A 21,588-nucleotide genomic window follows, 5' to 3' on the forward strand; every position below is an offset into this window, starting at 1 on the left:
GCACTGCATTATATAAACTCAGCGTTATCTTCATCGTTACATACAAAAGAAAGGTGATCAGCCTTCCACTTCGGGTACCAGTTCAGGGTAATATTGAATAAATATTAGAGTTAAAAAATCAGTTACATTTATTTGCCCCCCCCCTTCTGGAAATCGAACCTGATACCTCCAAAACGGTAGCCAAGCATGATGACCATTACGGAGGCGGACATGACTACATTTATTTCATATAGAATAAACAAATCACCATCATGAAGTTTAATGTACAGGTATATTTTCATAAACTTTTAATAACATAACAGCAGTGTCTCCTAGGAGTTCTCTAGATAAATTTGTCAATTACCGCTAGGCATATGACATCCACTGTGAAGTGGCTACTGAGCTAGAGGATCCGGTTTCCATTTCTAGATAGGTTAAAATAATTTAAAACTTATTTTACATTAATTACATTATTTATTTATTGTCACCCTAGACCAGTGGTTCCCATACTCTTTTGGCCCACGGATGCCTTTTCTTTGTCAAGACTTGCCTATGGACCCTGAGTGAAAAACTACATAAATACAAAATAGAAAAATTGCAAATTTAACTTTGATGTCTTGAATGGTGAGTAAATGGTGACATAAAAATAATATATATATACATAAAACATTTTCTTGAAGAAGTATTTTCTGCTCGTTTGCTGTCTTCTTCTTCTTTATGAGCCTTCTGTCCTCCACTGCTGGATATAGGTCGCTTCCGTATCTTTCCATTTGTCTCAAGTGTCTTACTCCAAATTAAAAATAATATGAAACGTGAGGAAGATGGCATTATTACTATTGACAAAATTTGTTTTAAAATCAGCTAATAATTTATTCATTGTTATTTATTATGATGTGGCAGTGAGGATAGCCTGGAACGACTGGTTCTGATTGGTAGCCTGGAGAGGAAGATCCCTACACGATGGACCAATTAAGTTAAGACAGCAGCAGGTACCTCGGTGGGTGGAGCGGTATGTGCAGTGCAGTCAAAGGATAACTGGAGAAGAGTCATTGCTTAGACAAGGGTCACAACCTTCAGTAATGAGGACTAAGATAGAGAAGAAGAATTTGTTATATGTAACTTCCATATTAATAAAAATGTGTCTTATATTGTTTTATATTATATTACACCTTCCACAGACCCCCTGAGGTTGTTTAGGGACCCCCAAATCAATTTGAATTTTTCATGGACCCATGAAATATCCCAGGAGGTCCGTAAGGACCACTACCCTAGACTGTTACCTGAAGTACTGGATTGAACGAGGAGGGACCTTGTGTAATCTTTAATCAAGATATTACTGCATCAATATGAAACAATGCCCTAAGTACCATTGGGTGCGGTTAGCCGCACCCGATGGTGCTTAGGGATCTTTATTATGTTATATTGTACTTAATCACTGAAATAAGGAATTCTGTATACTGTTTCACCATTGAATTGCTGAATGATTACCATAACTACAAAACTGCCTCACGATGGACTAAACGAAAAGCAAATATTTTTGACAATATTGATTCGTCATATTTCTTACTTTATATACGCTTCTTACGGGCAGCGCATGGAATTGACAAATTACTCCAGACTCTTCTGTGGTTGTCTTGGACCGTGCATAATTATTAAAAAATAATATCCACAACTAAACATCCAGATTATGGTGGGGAAAATATGGTTAGCATGTCTAACTAAAAGTATACAAAATTTGGGACCGATTACAAGGTGTTTGTTTTTTGACATTTTCTCGAGGAATCACACTTATAGAAATTGTTGATACAAGGAGTATTTTCCAGAGTTGTAAATATTAACTCTTTGGAATCCAAACGTTATGTACATTTGTGGTTTTTAACTTTCTAATCAAAATGCAGTCAATTCATAGGTGTCTGTAAACAGCACTGCCATTTCGAGTCTGCACTGTAAAAACAGCAAATTGTACCAAATTGGGGGTTTCGCTGACAACATTGAAAAGATACCACACATTGGTTGAAATTGCATGTAAAACAGCCAAGCATTGTAAAGTCATACCTACCATCTACCATCGCCGGCGGCTCAGCATTTCATTACAAAAACAACTTATTTTGTAGTTTATAAATGTAGTGCTTGTTTTGGGGATTTTTAAGATAGTTTCTTTATTTCATGTTCAATGCTTACTATGGATAATGCATAATAAACATTGCGAGGTGGGGAATGTCAGATCAATTCTAGAGCAGGTCAGTTAAAAACTAACCCTCAAATTACAAGCATGTCTACTAGTAATAGAAAGTGTCTCAATTTGTAAAAAGGAAGAAATCATTTGTGAAATATGTAGAATGTGACGCAAAAAGTGTGTCAATGCCAACATTGTGGAGAAACAAAAATGTCTTTTTATCTGCATTTGAAAACAACATCACGGATATGAAAAAAATTAGGAAATGTGATCATATAAACATTGATGAAGCTTTGCTACAATGATTTTGAAAGAAGCGAAAGATTTTCTAAATTTTATAGGAAAAGTGGATTGACAGAAAAATATTGTATGTATCTGTGTAATGGATAATTTGTTTAAAATGCGACTTTGTGTTTGTGACCATTCCATATCATATTATTAAAATTCGGGTGGGAGAAATAAACGACAGATACGGGATAATGAATATTCGAGGAACGATAGATGGAGGTTTCACTGCAATTATTATAAAATTATACAAAAATCATCGTTTTACCATTATACTTGAAGATTTATATTTCACAAAATTAAGTAAGTACATGTATCTCTGATTTTACATTATGTACTTAAAAATTTAGAATATTTGATTATTATATACATATGCGTATGCAATTTTATATAAATAATGAAGATGCCTTGTCATTTTATGTTTTATTTTTTTTATTTAAAAGATAAAAACTGAGAAATAAACATTATTTCTGAATTTATTATTTCTTGTATTTATCCAAGGTCTCCAGAAGTTCATCAGCTTCCTCACTGGATTTGACTCTGAGCAGGACAGGAACTGGTGGTGGTTTGGCTTCTGGAGTTGGTATAGTGACCACCATGACATTGTTTTTCCCCACTCGCTTGGTTGGAATGGAGGCAGAGAGCACCATGTTGATTAACAGGTTGCCGAGACTATTATCAGCTCGAACGATGAGCTGACACTTTTCACTACCACTGATGGGTTTCAGATATAGAGTTCCGACTCCTCTATCTCCAAAAGACCCTTGATTTTTCACAAAAACTTTGCATCGTTTTGAGTAAACTGAGTCTTCTTCAACTACGGGTGTGAATGATACTTTGGGTGGTTCTTCATCTTCGTCGTTCTCTTCGATGGGTTTAATATCCGTTTTCTTCTCGTCTTTCGGAATGTTGCTAAAGGAGAAAGGCGTACTGGCGCTGAATGAAAAATTATTTGTCGAGTTACTTGCGTTTGTTAGGGGTGGCCTTTGATGCCCAAATGAGAACATAGGAGCCTGGGAAACTGGAGTAGATGAAAAACCTTGGCCAAATATGCTATTAGCCGGCTCGTTGCTTGCGTCAGGATCTTCGTCATCTTCGGCACAAGTATCTGGGACAAGTTTACGTAAGATATCGGGGTTAACTTTAGAATTAATATTAGTTTGTGAAATAAGTCCCGTATTTCTATCACTTTTCGCGGATTTAACGATTTCATCCATTTTCGAATTTTCCGCTTCATCTTTATCCAAATCCTTTAAGTATTTCTTGTAATCATCAAAAACAGGTGTAAGGATACAGTATGGATTTTTCTCAATATGAGATTTGATCCATTCAAAGACACTCTGGTTAAGATTTTTTAAGCTCGCACAATATTCACTGCTGTGATTTATTTTGGTTGCATTAGTTACACTGGCTTCAGGTTTTTTATTCTTAATACATTCGGTAGATTCATCCGTATCAGGTTTTCCATTTGGTATACTAGAAAGGAAATTGAACGTTCCAGAAGATGGGGTTTTCCCAAATCCTGCAAAGCTGCTGAAGATTCCTTTTGCTGGCTGAAAAAGATATAAAAGGTCAGGCATCAACAGCAGGCACCAGTAATGGGTTGGTCTTGTTAAAGGATTTGCTTACTATACTATATTTGGTGTGATACACTATCTTAAAGACGACAGGTATTTTATGATTACTACATCAGTTGATGAAATTAGGGACTATCCAAACCTAAAGAAGTTAATATATCCCATTGGTTTTCAACATCAGAACTGATAAAACGTCATTTTTATTGGAAATCGTTGCCATTACATTTTTATATATTGTATATTAACCCCTTTCCGCACCCAACAGTACACAGGGCACTGGATCGTATTAACGCAGTGTTATATTGATGGTTACTTACATGAAGGGAAGTTGATCACCCCTGCGCTTCGGGGACCAGTCCAGGGTAATATTAAATAAAATTCACCAATATTTATTCCCCCCCCCCCCTGGGAATTGAACCCAGGACCTCCAGCAAGATAGATACATACGCTAACCATTACACCACAGAGGCGGATAAATAGATTTTTATACGGCTGTAACTTGCTTGCGCATGCTACCAACAGCGCGGGTTCAAGGGGGCGTGCTCTGAGCACGCGTTCAAAAAATACTTAAAGCAAGTATGCTTACTTCAAGCGAATGTATACAGGTAGAGTATGCTCGCTTGAGCGTGCTCACAAATATACTTTATTAGCAGCATGTCTATCTTTGCCTTAAAACTTGTTGGTAAAACATTGGACCATCCGCCATTCATAGCATCATCAGTGCAAAGCCAAATAAAAACGTGACGCGAATGGGCAAATTAGAATTCAATAAAAATTTCGTTGGCGGCCATCTTCGTCCATCTAACAGATTTCAATATTACAGGAAGGTTACTAGGAAACAAATTCTCAGAATTGCATTTCACCTCGTCTTTTGGCGTTACATTTGCACGGCGTTTGGCAGTTCGCACGACTCGTTTTTGAAGTTCTTCTTGGGCAGCGACGCGAAATGTCCCGATGTCCTCCGGTTCATCAGTATGGTCCCAATTATCCGCATTTAGCTCGCTACCGGCCACGCGTTTATTGGACATGATTAAGCTGTAAATATAACGATTATTATAAAACTAACATCGTAGTAGAGAATCGTTCGATCAACCAATACTTGCATTAATTTCTTAATAAACAATACATATATCGCTATTTTTCTCAAGTGGGTACCTGTCAGACTTCACTCAAACATCGATTATGTCTGTAAATATGAAGCAAATGCGCGGTTAACAAGACACACAAAAATTATCCAATAAGACCAAGTCACGATTTAGGTTCAAATCCTGTAGGGATCTATCGAAAAGAAAATATAATCGCAACAAATTAAACCCGGCTGCACGCGCGATTGTGCGAGACGAGAGGAAAAGTAGACAGGCGGACATAGGTAATAGAGATGGGAATTTAACAATCGATATTGAAAAATAGTACTTAAACACCGACACGTCATACACGTACATCAAACTAACATTATGACTAAAACTAACTTTACTAACAATAATAATATATGTGAAATAATAATTTAATTTATTAAATATTTAAAATATAAATGTAAAAAGTTTTGATGAATAAAAAGAACTTAAGACTAGAACACTCTTAAAAGGTGAACACCCATAAAATAGTGAAAAGAAGAGAAGAAGACCATAACATGTTTATTTTGCTGTGGATAAATTTAAGCCGCGATAAATTTAACAAATATTCTTTAAGAAATTTACAAATGAACAAATATTCTTAAGAAAACGATAAAATAAAGGGTTGATTATGTTTACATAATCAACTTATTCATTAAAACAAAATTAACATTTCCTAACCGAAGTTTTGATGAGTTGAAAATTTATTTTATGGTCCAGGATCTGTTAGGATATGTAGGATTATATAGGATTCTATATAAAAAAAATTACCTGATGTTTTTGGGGGCTAATAATGGTGTTCCAATTATTTTTAATGAAAAAATAACATAAGAGCTCAGTCACAGATTTTTAAAAATTATAACAGTAAAACAAACTCAAATATTGATACATCCAACATATTACACACAAAAAAGTATTTTTTCTTTTTCACTTATAAAATTAAAAATTTTAAAGCAAAAAGAGCTTTATAATACATTTTTTAAAAGAGCAGGCATTGCAGTGATGACTTATCCCCTCATAATTTTCAAAGGAATATGAGTTAATTTTAAAGAACAGATAAGATTTCATAAAAAAAAAAATTTTAATTGACCTTAAAACGTATTTTCGGAATAAATTATTCAAATACATATTATTTTTAAATATTATTTTTTCTTCAAAAAATACATAAAAAAATTCGATTGTTTATGCACATCTCTAGGGCAGCTGTTTTGTCTGAAGTTTGCGCCGATAATGGAGCTCTTATATTCGGCTGTCTTCATTCCAAACGTAGAATATTATCGCGGAATGACATGCAGTGGAAAAAATATCGCAAATGTTTAGGTTCTACTGTATTTGAATATGATAACAAAAGAGAAATAGATTTTTCAAAATTTCAACTAAATAATATATTTTTAAAAGTGTCTGTATAAGTTTTGCGGAGTGTCGTTTCCGTTTAGAAAATATTTTTCTTCGAGTTATTTTCATTGTTACGTATTTTTATTATTATTTAGTGAAGTGTTAGTGCTCATTAAAATCTTCATGTACTCCGCTTTTGAGGTTTGTGGGTGTCGTTCTAGTGTACTTTGTTTTTGAAAGTGTGTTTAAATTAGTGAATTAAGTTATGGAGGTGTCTAATGAAATTAAAGAGGATATAAGAAAGACGCAGAACGACCTGAAAAATGCGATAAGGGTTCATCAGGTAAGTTTTATCTTGGTTTGCAGTTTTGTTTCTGGACCTTGATTATCATAATTTGTATATTATACTCTTATAAATTAGATTTCTTTCAAGTTTACTGTAGATAAAGTTTGTTTGCATTCGTTTTTATGAAAAAAAGTTTTCTGATTATTCTTTAAAAACTTCATTAACAATTTTCTTCGTTTTTCCAGGCATGGGTCGCCAGATTAAAAGAAGACCAAAATGTGAGTGCATTACAAATACTTATTTTTGACTTTTTCGATATTAAATTCTCGTAAACTAATTATTAAAAAATGTTTTATTTCTAGAGTGGACTAATTAAAAAGAAAATCAAGGAAGCTGAAAAGAACATAATTACAATCGGAAATATTCAGGTTAGTACATTTACTCAATACATAACAATAAAGAAAATTTAATTTTAGAACTAAAACTTTTACCAAGTTATAGTTCTTTCTTTGTTCTAACAATATCAAATTTAAAATGTGCCTGTGTTAATTTGTTTTCATTCTTCATTTAAATAATCTCGGTAATGGATCGAGACTATATAAATTTGAGAATTTTGAGATTTCTCTAAACACGCATATGCCGCTAGTTTTCAAGGCGCGTAAAGTTCGCGTAACAAGCATTTTGATGCAAGGTGGTTATTGATCTCGCACAAACTTGGCCGGGGAGGGTGGCATGAGATGGAGTTTGTAGGTAGATTTCTCTAAAATTAGGATTGTACGATGTCAACAAAGCGTGAATGAAATTGACTTCTTAAATCTTCAATGCAAAAAGATCTCTTGATGCTTTAAAATACTTACGTCATGATACTATGCGTAATTAGTGATCATTATTCATTACGCAGGTATAAATTATTTAATTAGGAAGTAGTTTTATTTGAAATATTTTCGGTTTGAAAATATTTAGATAATTTAAAAAAAAAGCAATGACGCCACCCGCATGATTTGATTTTTATGATTATTCTGTTAAGTTGTCTATTAATACTAAAGAATATAATATTAATTATATTCTTCTTTTTCCCCTTTTTACTGTTGGGTGCACCCAAATGGTGGGTAGAGCACTGTATTAGATTGATGCGGCGTTGGATGTTTTACTGATCGCGAATTACATACTAGTTAGCCAGGTATATAATAAAATATTAAATATTATGAGGTTTTATTAAAACTCTGTAGGGATCAAACTCGGGATATTGCGCATAGAAGCTAAACACGCCCTCGATTATTATAATATTTAAAAAATAAATAACGTTTTTCTATAATCGAAACAAAACACCGATCATGTCTTTAGGCAAGAAAAATATTCGTATAAAAGCGCTTGTGAATTTAGTTCGGTCGCCTCAAATCTAGTTGAAGTGTTCGATAAAATAAACCAATCAGCAAAAAGTTTTCAAATGTATCAATGTTGTATCTGGTAGGTAGAGATTTCGGCTGTGCCTTTTTTATCCATTCTCCTACTCTTACAAATATTTTAGCCCGTATGAATACTCACACCGGTTATTTTTTTATTCTGATTCTTATTTTAGTCGCTTGTGGCGCTAGTGTCGCCGCAGTGAGACAACCGAAATTCAAATGACGTTCCTATCACGTGACCCATTTGCAAAATCTGTAATTGGGGAAAAAAGTTGTCTTGAACGGTCTTCTAAGCGAGGTTTTGTTTTACTGGTATTTCAGAAATCCGATTATTGAAAAATAGATTTGGGGTGACACATTATTAAATATAATTTCATTGTAATGGTAGTACAGTATACTTTTTTCTGTAATTGAGTCGTCCACTTGCAAAACCACGTTATGTTATTTTTTTTTAGCGCCAATTGCAGCAATTGGTAGAATATTAAATCGTCTACCGATTTGAGCTTTTTTGAGAGATTATTGAAAGTGAACTGTCGTTCGGCATAGCGAGTTTTGCAAGAGTATTCATTTTTCAATTCAATTTTATTCTTAACTTAACGAGTTTTGGCGGATAATGTTAAATATGCACGCTAATATTTTGAATTTTCTATCGATTGACGCCATTGGGTAAAAAACCTTTTTTTAAATTAAATATAACGTGGTTTGAAAGTGAACTACTCAATTGCAAAAATCAATATTAATATATTTGGTTGTTACTCGAGATCTATTCGTATTGACTTACTTTATTTTATTTTATTATTTATGTTCGTTTGTTTAGTTTGCACTGCACGTCTAAATTTATTGTTTTTACAAATATAAAATTATTCACAAGCAATAATATAATACCTAATATCATTAGCACGTCATGTCGACGAATGTTGTTATCTGCATTATTATGTATTTACTCAGAAATGTTATGGGCTAGGTACGGTATTTCCGATAGTTAGCAATACCGATAAGACAATAAATAATATCGACTAGAAAGCATTATCTTCGTTGTGATAATTTTTAAAAATATTTTGAAAATACTTTTGAGCCCCAGAGGTACTCAGGGACAGAAAGTAATCCTTTTGGAATTATCATTTTAAAACTATCTAACTAATCACCGCGCCGCTTCCTCGCAGAGGTAGGCAGAGAGATTAGAACGCTACACCAATCTGTTTTTGCAAACAATCTTCGCCTCTATCACATTCATGCATCTCCTCATACATACCCACCGATTATTCCGACTCCTGACCTGACCACGTCCAAGAATTTCACATACGCATTGATCATGCCAATTTTTACTTTGTCTTCCTGTGTTTCTATTTACAACTATATTCGACAATTTTTTTAAAGGCAATTGTATATTACTCGGCTTACCCCTGCGGAATTGGCGTGATGGTTAGTTAGTTATGTTATTTTTTAAGTTCAAAAATGTTAAATCACAAAATTAGTGTTTACTGTTATTTCATAGTAAGGATAAATTAATTTTTCCTTTAAATTATAATATTTAATAGTAATATTTTTTTAAATTATTAATTTTACTACGCGAACACCTCCAGACCATTTAAAAAATCGTATTACGTATCTTTCAAAGTACCTACCATCAAATCAAACGTTTCAAGGCCTAGATCTTGAGCGTTCAAATCAAAACGCGCTCGTCCGCGCTGAGAGCTGAACGTGTGCTCACTCACATTTTTTAGAATGTAAATTCTATTTTTTTTGTTTTTAAGAATATATGTTTATTGATTTTTTAAACTCCTTGCATTTCAATAACTCTTTTCTTTACAAAAGCTTATATCTATTTAAAAGATTTTTTAAATACAAAAACGGTGTTTTAAAAATAAAAACAATTACGTCAAATGTTACCTGGGTGTAGAATAAATTAAGCTGCAAATTATCGAATACTGGGCCTCGACTATAAAACGGAATATCATATTACGATTTTGCAAACTCGGAAGTAGCTGCGGTTCCTCATATGAACAATAATTATTTTCTAACCCTGACCCAAATTTTTTCATTGCCGAGTGGTATAAATGTTTAGTAATTTCTCTAGAATGCTTTTCACAAGACATACTGAGTCTTGAGCAGGAATCCTTGACCATGTGACCATTACATTCTCTTCCACACTACATCATAATAGGCACCTTTCCATCCAACCGCGTCTGGTATATGGTCGAAAATAAGGGCTAAACGAGGTTTAGAATATTGATGCATCACAACACACACATTCTCAGGAATTCTCATCATTGTGAAGTAAGAAAAAAATCGAAAATAATGTTCTCGAAAATTCTCTAGGCGACCGCGGACCTTTGATGCAGTGAATATTTTTAACGAATATTCAGTAAAAAATTCGATATAACGGACTAATTTGGGGGGAGGGGGTGTCCGCTTAAGCCGAAAGACCGTTACATAAAAATAGATTTAAAATGAATAGTAAAACTTAAAATCACTATTGTAGTTAGATATGAATTGAAAGTTGTCCCACCGCATTCCCAGATCTGATACAGAAGCATCTAGGCTTCCTGACAGACCTTCTCTTGCTAAGCATTTTTTGTTTTGTTTTATGAACTGTATTACAATGCAGAATACAAACATATATTCGTAAATGCCCAGACTCCCATATTCTTCTGCATCTATGTTGAGATGTTAAAAAATACTGTGAAATATTAATATTTTTAAAGCATTTCGAAAATTCGTTTATCTCGTCGGAAACAAAAAAGTACCGCCGTGATCGTATGTTTTAGTATTGTTTTGATAAAAATAAAATTGTCCTCTGCGCACTTAATTACGTTTCGCCCATTTTCTTGTATTATAAATGTTCACGTTTTTGTTTTACGAAGGTTTCGAAAGCGTTTGATGTTAAACCTCGTACATATAAAAAAAAGTAAAAAAAATCTCTAGTGTGGAAATCGTGTAGGTAATTAGCCACAGAAGCCTTTTTAAAAGGAATTTCAGGAACGCCACATATGAGGCTTATTTTTATTTTATTTTATTTTTTTAAATTTTATTTGATTTATTTTGTATTTAAAGGAGCATAATATAGGACTGTAACATTTTCTATGCTAATTTTAATAAACGATTATAAATAACACAGTACTCTGTCCCATGTTTTTCTTAATCTGAAAAAAATAATTACATATTCACTTGTTGGCATTGGATAATATAATTATATACATTCGTTTTAATTTCATTAAATATTTACCTGTTTCATTGATATGTCCATAGGCCTTCGAGTTACGCTTTATACCTTTTATGATACAAGATCGAAACTATAAGTCTTCTTGACTTAATACGCTAAAAAAATATGTGTTGGCAATTGATAATATTGTCAGTGCATATGTTACAAGCAGAAGGCACGTGTCGGGTTGTGATCCCAATGGTTAGTGTCGCGGACTCTTGAGCCAGAGTTTCTCGGTTCCAACCCACTCTACCACAATTTGATACCTATTTATAATAATGAGCCGCTTAGGCTCACAGAAATAGTATGAAATCGTAGTATTTTTGAAAATAATTAAAACACAAAAGTATTTTGTTTTAAATAACAGCTATGTTTATATGATAAAAATGTAAAATAACTCCAAAGTGACAAAGGACACATTCCAAATGTTGTGAATTTATTAATATATTTGGTATTTATGTAAAAATAAAGGCTAAAACTATATCTACAATTAATGTGCTATTAAATATATATCTATATATATATATATATATATATATCTATATATATATATATATATATATATATATATATATATATATATATATATTTTTTTTTTTTTATATATATAAATATATATATATATATATATATATATATATATATATATATATATATATATATATATATATATATATATATATTATATATATATATATATATATATATATATATATATATATATATATATATATATATATATATATATATATATATATATATATATATATATATATATATATATATATATATATATATATATATATATATATTTTTTTTTTTTTTTTTTGTAATTAAAGCCGAGATCTCAGACGATCAAATACAGAACGCGAATGGCTGCGCTAAGAGCCTTTCGTGTTTCCGCGAGCGATTTTTAAAAAAAGAAAATTGACTTAAAGTATACACTTATATTTCTTTTTTTTAAATATAAAATATATTTATAATAAATTTTTTTAAAAACTCATTGCCTTTCAATAACTCTTTTCTTTTCAAAACGATATACTTATTTCGAAAAAAAACTTATTTTTTCAATACAAAAACAATATTTTAAGCAATAAAATTCAATGGATCATTCTCATGATGTGTTATTATTGGTTTATAAATAAATATGAAAAATCACAAGACTATCGGTAACATTTTTATTGAAATCTGTAGAGAAGTAAGGGATATGAAGGTTTTAACTTGAGATATGTTAATAAAACGAAAAACGGACACCGCTATACGTCATCAAATTTTACGTCATCTCGTGTGTTATGGGGTGTATCCCTTTATGTTTCTGCTTTGTAGAGCTGTGATAGTAGTGTGGATTCATTTGTGTGACGTCATTCGTTACCAACTTACGAAAACAACGTTTTTACGAAGGCGAATTTTGCTAAAGAAAATGATGAATGAAAATATTGATTATATCGGCTGTTATAAACACAAAACGAGTCTTACACAATCGTTTATTGGTTGAGTATGTTAAATTAGATATTCCTCCCGAGTGATAATACCCTATTACGTCAAATGTTACCTGGGTTTACAAAAATCAAGTTGCGATTTATAAATAGTATGTCGGGCCTTTAATTTAACCAAAATGTTATTTGGTATGTAAACCAAGCACGTGTAAACCGGAATCTCTTGTTGCATCACTTCCTACTTTCAATCTTTGCCATTGAAGACAACTGACGTGAGTATTAGCGCGTTCTCCTCTCCTCTCTAGCGAGCATGAAAGGTTCGTGACTGCCGTTCCATATCAGCATGTAGGTGCCTGCTACACCTGTGTTCGTCGAAGCGCGTATATCGCAAGGCGTTTCATTAGTGGGTCACGAAAGTTGTTGCTAAGTAACATAACCTACATTAACTTTGGTATTTTTAAGATTAATCGTGATTTAAATTCATCTGTTGGTTTGATCTTGATTGTATGCATGTATAATGGTGGGGATTGGCCGGAGCATTTCGTCGTAACGTAACTTCGTAACATCGCTCGCGGCGAACATCCGAGACTATGGATGGAGCGCTCGGCTCGCTGTACTGACTATGCGAATGCTCGCATCGTAACGTGGTACCTTTTAGTTTGGGAGACCTTTGTATGGTTACGGGACAAAAACTAAACCGCCCGGGATTCCGGGGCCCGTGTCTGAAACCGGGACAATCCCGGTCAAACCGGGACATATATGGTAAGCCTAAATAGACATTGCTCGTGCAAACCGGGACAAAATATAAACCGGCCGGGACAAAATCTAAACCGGCCGAGACACTGGGGCCCGTGTCTGAAACCGGGACAATCCCGGTCAAACCGGGACGTATGGTAAGCCTAGGTATGAGGTATCTAGCTCATTCCGAATCCCTTTCTTCGAACGAGCGGAACGGCGTCAACGAAAGTCTTGGATTGTTTTTCGCTCTCGTTCTGTGCCGCATACCTACCGTGTTCGGCGCGCGATGCGCTAATTTGACCTTTATTACGCACGTGCCGCCTGCATAACTCGGTCAAATCCGAGAGCGAAATGATCGACCGGTCATTGAAGAGATGCTTGAACTGCTCGGAGTAATAGACGCAAATTAGTCAGCGATTGGTATTGTCTCGATAGGTGAGAAGTGAGAACTAGTCTCGTAGAGAGCCAAGGCCTACTAGAGACAGGCCTGGGCGCGCAAACCCCGAATTACGAAGTCAGTGCTATTGTCCGCGTGCGATATGCGAGTGGAATTTCGGATTATTTTTTAAAGTTTTAGACCTACAATTTTCGAAAATCCAGGTGTTTAAATGATAACAGTTTATACAAAAAAGGAAAGGTAAAAATAAAACGAATTAATATTACATAACATTATTTATTTTCATTATATACACACACATACATACATACACATATATATATATATAAATATATATATATATATATATATATATATATATATATATATATATATATATATATATATATATATATATATATATATATATATATATATATATATATATATATATATATATATATATATATATATATATATATATATATATATATATATATATATATATATATATATATATATATATATATATATATATATATATATATATATATATATATATATATATATATATATATATATATATATATATATATATATATATATATATATATATATATATATATATATATATAATACAATATATCATACACAAAAATAGTAATGGAACCTACAATGAATTATACAAGTTAATTATAATCACATCAAGAAAATGTTGCATTTAACAAGTAAAATTAAAATTTAAAATGGGTAGATATTACCACAAAGCTATAATCTCACCATAAAAGACATGCATCAGGAATATAATTATTTCTAATATGTATAAATATATATATATATATATATATATATATATATATATATATATATATATATATATATATATATATATATATATATATATATATATATATACACATATATATACATCTACATTTAACATTGAAAACATGTAATATAACAGTAATTGAAAAAAATCAATTCAACACAAATATTTTAAGCATAAGATATCAAATGGAAAAATAATTGGACATGAAAAGAAGCTAATAATTATGTAAGTAAATTTCTTAATATTGGTGACCATATAAGTCGGTTCAATTACAACATTTGCATTTAGTCTTGTGAAATGGAGAGAAAAAGTCACTTATTGAATAAATTTGATAAAATACTTCAATATTGTTAAATTGAGAATATGTGAATTATGTTATGTGAAGGATTTAATTTAAAGACATGTTAGATTAATTTACTCAAACAGTTTACACATTAGGTTTGATAGTTGATGGTTATTGATGAGAAAAAACTAATTAAATTTTTGTACTTTTCTACTTGATCCCGAACAACTTTGTGCAGCAAGTTCATCATTTTTGATTTTTGCTAAGTTACTTAAAAGGATTTTACAGGTTCTATGGGAAATGTTTTCTAATATTATAAGCAAAGTCTTATTACAAATACATTCATTTAAAAAACCACCTTGATTCAAGAAATAATCATTTAATTTAGAAAGACTTATCTTATTCAAAATATAGAGTTGATTCTGGCCACTGATAAAAACATCAGGACAATAATCTAAAATTGTTTGCAAACTAAACCATACCAATGCTTAGCAACAACGGGACTCTCAGTTGGTAATATTAATTTTCCTCTATCTAATTCCAAAATCAATTCTTTGGGTACATTTTCAATTTCTACTTCCTTATCCACTGACTGAAGCCATGCTACGCATGTATCACATTTCTTTATTCTCAATTCTCTTCTAACATTGTACCCAGCAATATATGTAATAATTGGCATAAAATCGTCAGGAATATTATGTAAAGAAAATTCAGAATATAAAACATCATTATAAATACTTAAATCAAAAGATACATTTTTATTAGATGCGTTCATCTATGTTTTTGATTACACTCACATTTCTCGGATGACGACTTTTACTTACTAACTTATTACCTAAATATAAATGTATTTTTAAATCACTCACTACTTTAATAGAGCCCAAAACACAAGGCGCATCATTTAAGTCAACTAAACACAAAACTCTTTGTAACGCTGTCTCCGTTAAAACCCATTCTGGTTTAATTTGATTGGTCTTCTTTCCAGAAGAAAAGGACTTTGTTATATCGTCCAAACTGATTATAGATTTTGCTTCATTCAGCTTCCTTAGGTCATCGAGGCTGTTTTGAAGAGCAATCTCCATCCGGGATGTCTCCACATCGGCGAGTCTTCTAGTTGATTGGGGTGCGGTGGATAGATATTTGGGAGCACTCGGAAATATTGTAGTAATTGCTCCCTTACGAAGCTTAGGAATTTTGCGAGGCACATCTATAGCTTCCCCGCGTACTGTGCATCTGTCGCTTCGTTTAATCATGGATTCTTCGAAATGCTTGATGCAAACATATGGATTTTTTATTCCAGAAAAATCCGTAGGAATCCGACGAAGCCATTTTTTCCGTAGAGCATCATTTTTTGGAAGAGAAAATGTGGATACATTTTCTTTTTGAGAGCGGTAGTTGGATTTACATCCAAAAACGCTGCAACATCTCCCCATTTTGTTTTGTAAACCGCCTGTAATGAAACAACGAAATTAAGCGTAGGAATTTAAGAATGCTAAGTTTGGTCATCCGAGGTTATCGTTTGGTTATCTTGGATAAACTCAACATGAATAGTGTATGTTTAATACAATAATTTAATATGATAACGAAAACGAACAGAAATTTGAGTCGACATCATCTCTCGTGAGTAAGCTCATGGATTCGTAAGCGAAATATAACCTCAAATATGAAATAATGATTTTGTTGAAAATATTAAGTATTGTTATAAATAAAACACGTGTCAATATTCACGTTACATAAACACTTAAAAATGAAATACAAATAAGTATGCATTGTTATATAAGCTAAAAAGTAGCAACGATTTATTGAAACGTTTTGAAACGTCAAATGAGATTTAAACTCGTATAAACATCGAAATTGTGTTATAAATACGAAAATTACTTACCAATTCAATTTTCAAACACACTTCACTGTCTAATCACTCACTTTGAAGTTTATATGCTTTTAATTCAATATCAAAACAACACACAAATAAAGCAACAACGAACATCAACATAAACAATCGCGGCCATTTGTAAACACTGGACGCACCGACGCACTCCGCTTGGCTCGAACTGCAAATTTTAGAACACCGATTTGATCACGTGACATTTCAAAAACCCTTGTGCGCCCAGGCCTGTCTCTAGTCGGCCTTGGTAGAGAGCGAAATAGCGTCATCGCGGCACGGCGCATTGCGAGCGCAGCGTCCGCAGCAGGGTTGCCAGATGTCCGGTTTTAGACCGGAATTTCCGTTTTTTTTCAATTTGTTCCTCTATGTGCACTTGTGCACTACACGAAATTTCACCGTCCGGCAGTTCTTTTTTTATTTTATTTTTTAATATAAGCGACTACGACAGTTTAGCGTGATCGAATAGCACCGATCAAGCGCACCGATCCGAAGAAAGACGGCCAAAAGCACAAGCCAATCATCCGTTTTATCATGCTAACCGGACCGCCGGATAAAATTCCGGTGGTGCACAAGCGCTCTAAAGCTTTTTTTTTTTAAAAAGCAATTTTTATCACATAAATTGATTTATTATATATCCTTCTTACCCTTATCCGCACTCAATGGTTCATAGGGCACTACATAGTATTGATGCAGTGCTATCTTAATCGTTACTTACATGAAGGCAAGGTGATCACTCCTTCGCTTCAGGGACCAGTCTAGGGCAATATTAAATAAATATTAGGGTGGGAAATCACTAATATTTATTTTGACCCCCCCCCCTTGGGAATCGAACCCGGGACTTTCAGCACAGTAGCTATGTACGATAACCATTACACCACGGAGGTGGACGGACAATCCTACCAATGAATATTGTAATTTATTCATTATTTACAATCTATCCCAATTTTATAAATTATGTTTTATTCTTTCGTGATGAAAACAAAAAGATGTATAAAATTCTTTGGTAAATAAACCTATGCTGGATGAATATTTGAATTTTTGCATTATTTCATATAATTTTGGTGTAAATTTTGAATGATCTTATTTATTTATCTTTAGAACCAGAAAGTGTTTACGTCATAGAACTTAAATTATCTTTTATAGCTTGATTTTCATTATTTTTTGAATTCCTATGAGTGCGTACAATAAAAGCAGTTAATTAAAAAAAGTTTAACTTGCATACTATTGCATACAATATTTGTTTTGTTAAATTGTTTATCAGTTGATCGGTGAATTGTTTAACTAAAGGAATGTTAGAAAATAATATTGTTGCTGTGATCAAAAAACAATAGTTTTTGCTGCTTATATCAGCATCCTTTCAATCGCACATGGTTTACGATTAGCTGTGTAAAATGTTGATCATGGTTAAGTGCTGTTGATAATGAATTGAAGAAATTGTAAAATACGCCAAAAATTGTAAATTATAAAATGATGATGATGCTAACCCCATTGCTCATTTAGGAAAAAGATGATATTACGAATTAAGGGTCAAGTGCTTTTCTTTATATTATTATAATTTTGATGGTAATATTGCATTAATAATAATAATAAAACCCTTATCCGCACCCCAATGGTGCATAGGTCACTGCGTCATATAAACGCAGTGTTATCTTGATCGTTTACACATGAAGGAAAGGTGATCAGCCCTCCGCTTCAGGTACCAGTCCAGGGTAATATTGAATAAATATTACAGTAAAAAAATCACTAATATTTATTTTACCCCCCTTGGGAATCGAACCCGGGACCTCCAGAACGGTAGCCGAGCGTGCTGACCATTACACTACGGAGGCGGACAATATTGCATTATATTATTGCATTATATATTAATATTGCATTATATAGGTAAATATTTATTCTTTCCACTTTTATTCTCGGTTTATGTAACGTCTGCACCAAATGGTGCTAGGGCATTGTATCATATTGGCGCAGTATAATCATGACCGTTACTTACTCGAAGCTAAGTTTATCAATCTTACTCTTCTGGAACAGGAATGTATATTGGATATTGGAAAGGGAGGTATATTGGAGTGAAAAATCAATAATATTTATTTTGACTCCACCCTGGGAATCAAACTCGGGACCTCCAGCACAGTAGCTGAATGCACTAACCATTACTAATTATTAAATGTTTTTATTATTTTATTAAATATTATTTATCAATCTCTTCGTTTAAGTCTTGACTGTATGTACAAAATTATCAAATCCTGTCGCCAGCGCTCCACAGGCTAAAAAACGCCCGTCCTTAGTGTGTTAATTTTTAATAATTAATTTTTTATTTTTATCTTTCTAGAAAAAAGTAATCGAACGATTGAGGCAAGAATTAGAGCTGTATCAACAGAGGCTGAGGGCTCGCAACAAGCAGATCAATGCCGAGTATGACCACCGCCACATTGCCCAGCAGCTGCGAGACTACCAACTGCAGAACAGAACCAGAAAAAAGTCTATTTCTCTTCTCAAGCCATCCGTTCTAAGTGAAATAAATGTCAAGACTGTCCACCACAACCTGAATGGGATAATCAAGTCCGAGAGCAACTTTGATGACCTGATCCGCGTTGAGGCTGAACAGGCAAACGGTGTCAAACCCAAGGACCAACTGGACGATGACGAGTTTATACGGGCTACGGAGAACTTTTCTCTCAAGGATCCCGCGGTGCATCGATCCATGTCGACAGATCCTAGAGCTAATTTTGCCAACGCTTTAAATAAAGCCAAACAGAGAATGTGGTAAGAATATTACTTAAAAACTTCCTCTATTTTATATTTGTATGACGGTTTGACCATTTTAAGATATCGTAGTCATACAGGAGAAAGTGACCAAGTGCATTTTTTAACAAAAACTTGACTATTGACTATCTGATATCTTACTAGCTTTGAATCTTATTGCCCTGATATCTTATTGCCCTGAAAAATCCCAAAGCGATTTTAAACTTGCAAGAATAATATATTGACTTGTTAAAAATGACTAACGGCATTGATGTTTATTTTATTACCTAGCAAAAGTGATTTAAATGGCCCTCCTGAACATTTTACGTTTTGCTAGTTGGTCACTTTCTCCTGTACGACTACGATATGTATAGAATAAAATAACAACTATATAGTATATTACACATAAATTTTATTTGACCAGAGACCGGGTTTCATCGTAACCGTCATTGTCAGACTGGTGTGAGGCTATAAAATACTTAAATTCATTAAATTTAAATTCATTTTGACTGAAAAAATATTAGTTTTAAGTTTTGTACTGACTTTTCTTTGTGGACCTGCATTTTATAGAATAAAATAACAACTGAATAGTTTTTTCACATAAATTTTATTTGACCAGCGACCGAGTTTCATCTTAACCCACGGCAGTTGCCTAATTTAACTAGGAGTCTCAGTCACGGTGATGTCGGGAGCATTAACAAAGCCTTATTCGGAATAAACATGAGAACAAAACGGGAAATATTTATGGGTACATATCTTGATTAGATCTAAGTTTTGTACTAGCATTTCTTAGTGGAGCTGCATTTTGTAGAATAAAATAACAACTAAATAGTTTTTTTCCATATAAATTTTATTAGACCAGCGACCGAGTTTCATCGTAACCGATATCATCAGACTGATGATTAAGATATGTACCCATAAATATTTACCATTTTGTTCTCATATTTATTCCGGATAGGGCTTTGTTAATGCTCCTGACATCACCATGACTAACACCCCTAGTTACATTAGGCAGCTGGCGTGGCATACTTGCGAAATCGGCATCGCAGGTTTAAATACTGCTGATTGTGAAATAAATTTATGAAAAAATCATTTTTAATATCTTACGACATCATCCCATATGTTGCGAAATGCAAATAATTCAAAACGCTTGGTAGTATAAAATTGACAAATTTCGTACAAAAATATTGATTCCTGCACTGATTGCAGTTTATTGGAACTACAATTTATATATCGCTCACTCCTTTCAAGAATGTCATAAATCAATAAACTTGATTTTCAGGAGAACGATTTTAAAGTTAAAAAAATGTTACAATGTATCAAAAATAAAAATCAAGCCACTTATTGAACTTTTTACTGTGCAAAAGATCTTTTTAGGTAAAACCTGAAGGTTTTTTTCTCCATTTAAAAAATATTTAGTATATTTAAAAAAATAATAAAACAATACCTTTTCTTCAAAATGCAAAAACAACACTTTCTGCCCTGTAGCAGGTAAATATGAAGTAAAACATATGCCTCTTTTGCTGGGATATAGTACATTTTCTGGGCATTCCGAAAACATGCATAACTGAAAATTGACGATTTTTTATTTATGACGTTCTTGAAAAGAGTGAGCGAAATGTTTGCTTCTAACATCTTTATGTATACATATGATGTGTAAATCAATCACTAATTTGTGTCATTTTGTTTTTATACAAAATAGTATTTTGTGATTTGGCATAAAATTAGCAGTCTTCTAACTAAGCACGCTCATGACGATACAGTGTTGCTGACAATGCAAGCCTAATTATAGCGTACACTTTATGTTGAAAGAAACACAATCAGTTCACTATTAGATTGTGCAGAAGTATCATCGTTTTTGTTACAGGTGAAACCTCAATTGTTTATTTAAATTTGAATATACTATTATACATGTATTAATTAGGTTCCAATACATTGTTT

At 32.7% G+C, this 21,588-nt stretch overlaps 2 protein-coding genes across 2 annotated transcripts in view; one reads left to right on the forward strand and one right to left on the reverse strand.

The window, feature by feature from the left end:
• Positions 1-2,698: 2,698 nt before the first annotated feature.
• On the reverse strand, positions 2,699-5,364 carry LOC148308384 (nuclear pore complex protein Nup50-like). The gene is made up of 3 exons (XM_088261845.1): positions 5,173-5,364; positions 4,881-5,052; positions 2,699-3,993 (listed from the first exon to the last, which is right to left on the reverse strand). The coding sequence occupies exons 2-3, from the start codon at positions 5,043-5,045 to the stop codon at positions 2,920-2,922; spliced, it is 1,239 nt and encodes a 412-aa protein (XP_088117971.1). The 5' UTR covers positions 5,046-5,052; positions 5,173-5,364; the 3' UTR covers positions 2,699-2,919.
• A 970-nt stretch (positions 5,365-6,334) lies between these two features.
• The window catches only part of LOC148308385 (uncharacterized), a 29,452-nt gene continuing 14,198 nt past the window's right edge, over positions 6,335-21,588 (forward strand). Inside the window, exons 1-4 of the mRNA XM_088261844.1 lie at positions 6,335-6,807; positions 6,996-7,028; positions 7,113-7,178; positions 19,235-19,668. Coding sequence (XP_088117970.1) covers positions 6,730-6,807; positions 6,996-7,028; positions 7,113-7,178; positions 19,235-19,668 — 611 coding nt within the window. The 5' untranslated portion in view covers positions 6,335-6,729. The remainder of the gene's footprint in view (positions 6,808-6,995; positions 7,029-7,112; positions 7,179-19,234; positions 19,669-21,588) is intronic.

The sequence above is a fragment of the Brachycentrus maculatus genome, unplaced genomic scaffold (assembly GCF_059751285.1).
Source record: "Brachycentrus maculatus isolate JH-2025_06_01 unplaced genomic scaffold, ASM5975128v1 h1tg000167l, whole genome shotgun sequence".
NCBI lineage: Eukaryota > Metazoa > Arthropoda > Insecta > Trichoptera > Brachycentridae > Brachycentrus > Brachycentrus maculatus.

Excerpts from the sequence above, each read along its gene's own strand:
- LOC148308384 (XM_088261845.1), bottom strand. The coding sequence starts at position 5,045 with ATGTCCAATAAACGCGTGGCCGGTAGCGAGCTAAATGCGGATAATTGG. Across the intron at positions 3,994-4,880 it reads ATGTAACGCCAAAAGACGAG|CCAGCAAAAGGAATCTTCAG; the intron begins GTGAAATGCAAT and ends TATCTTTTTCAG.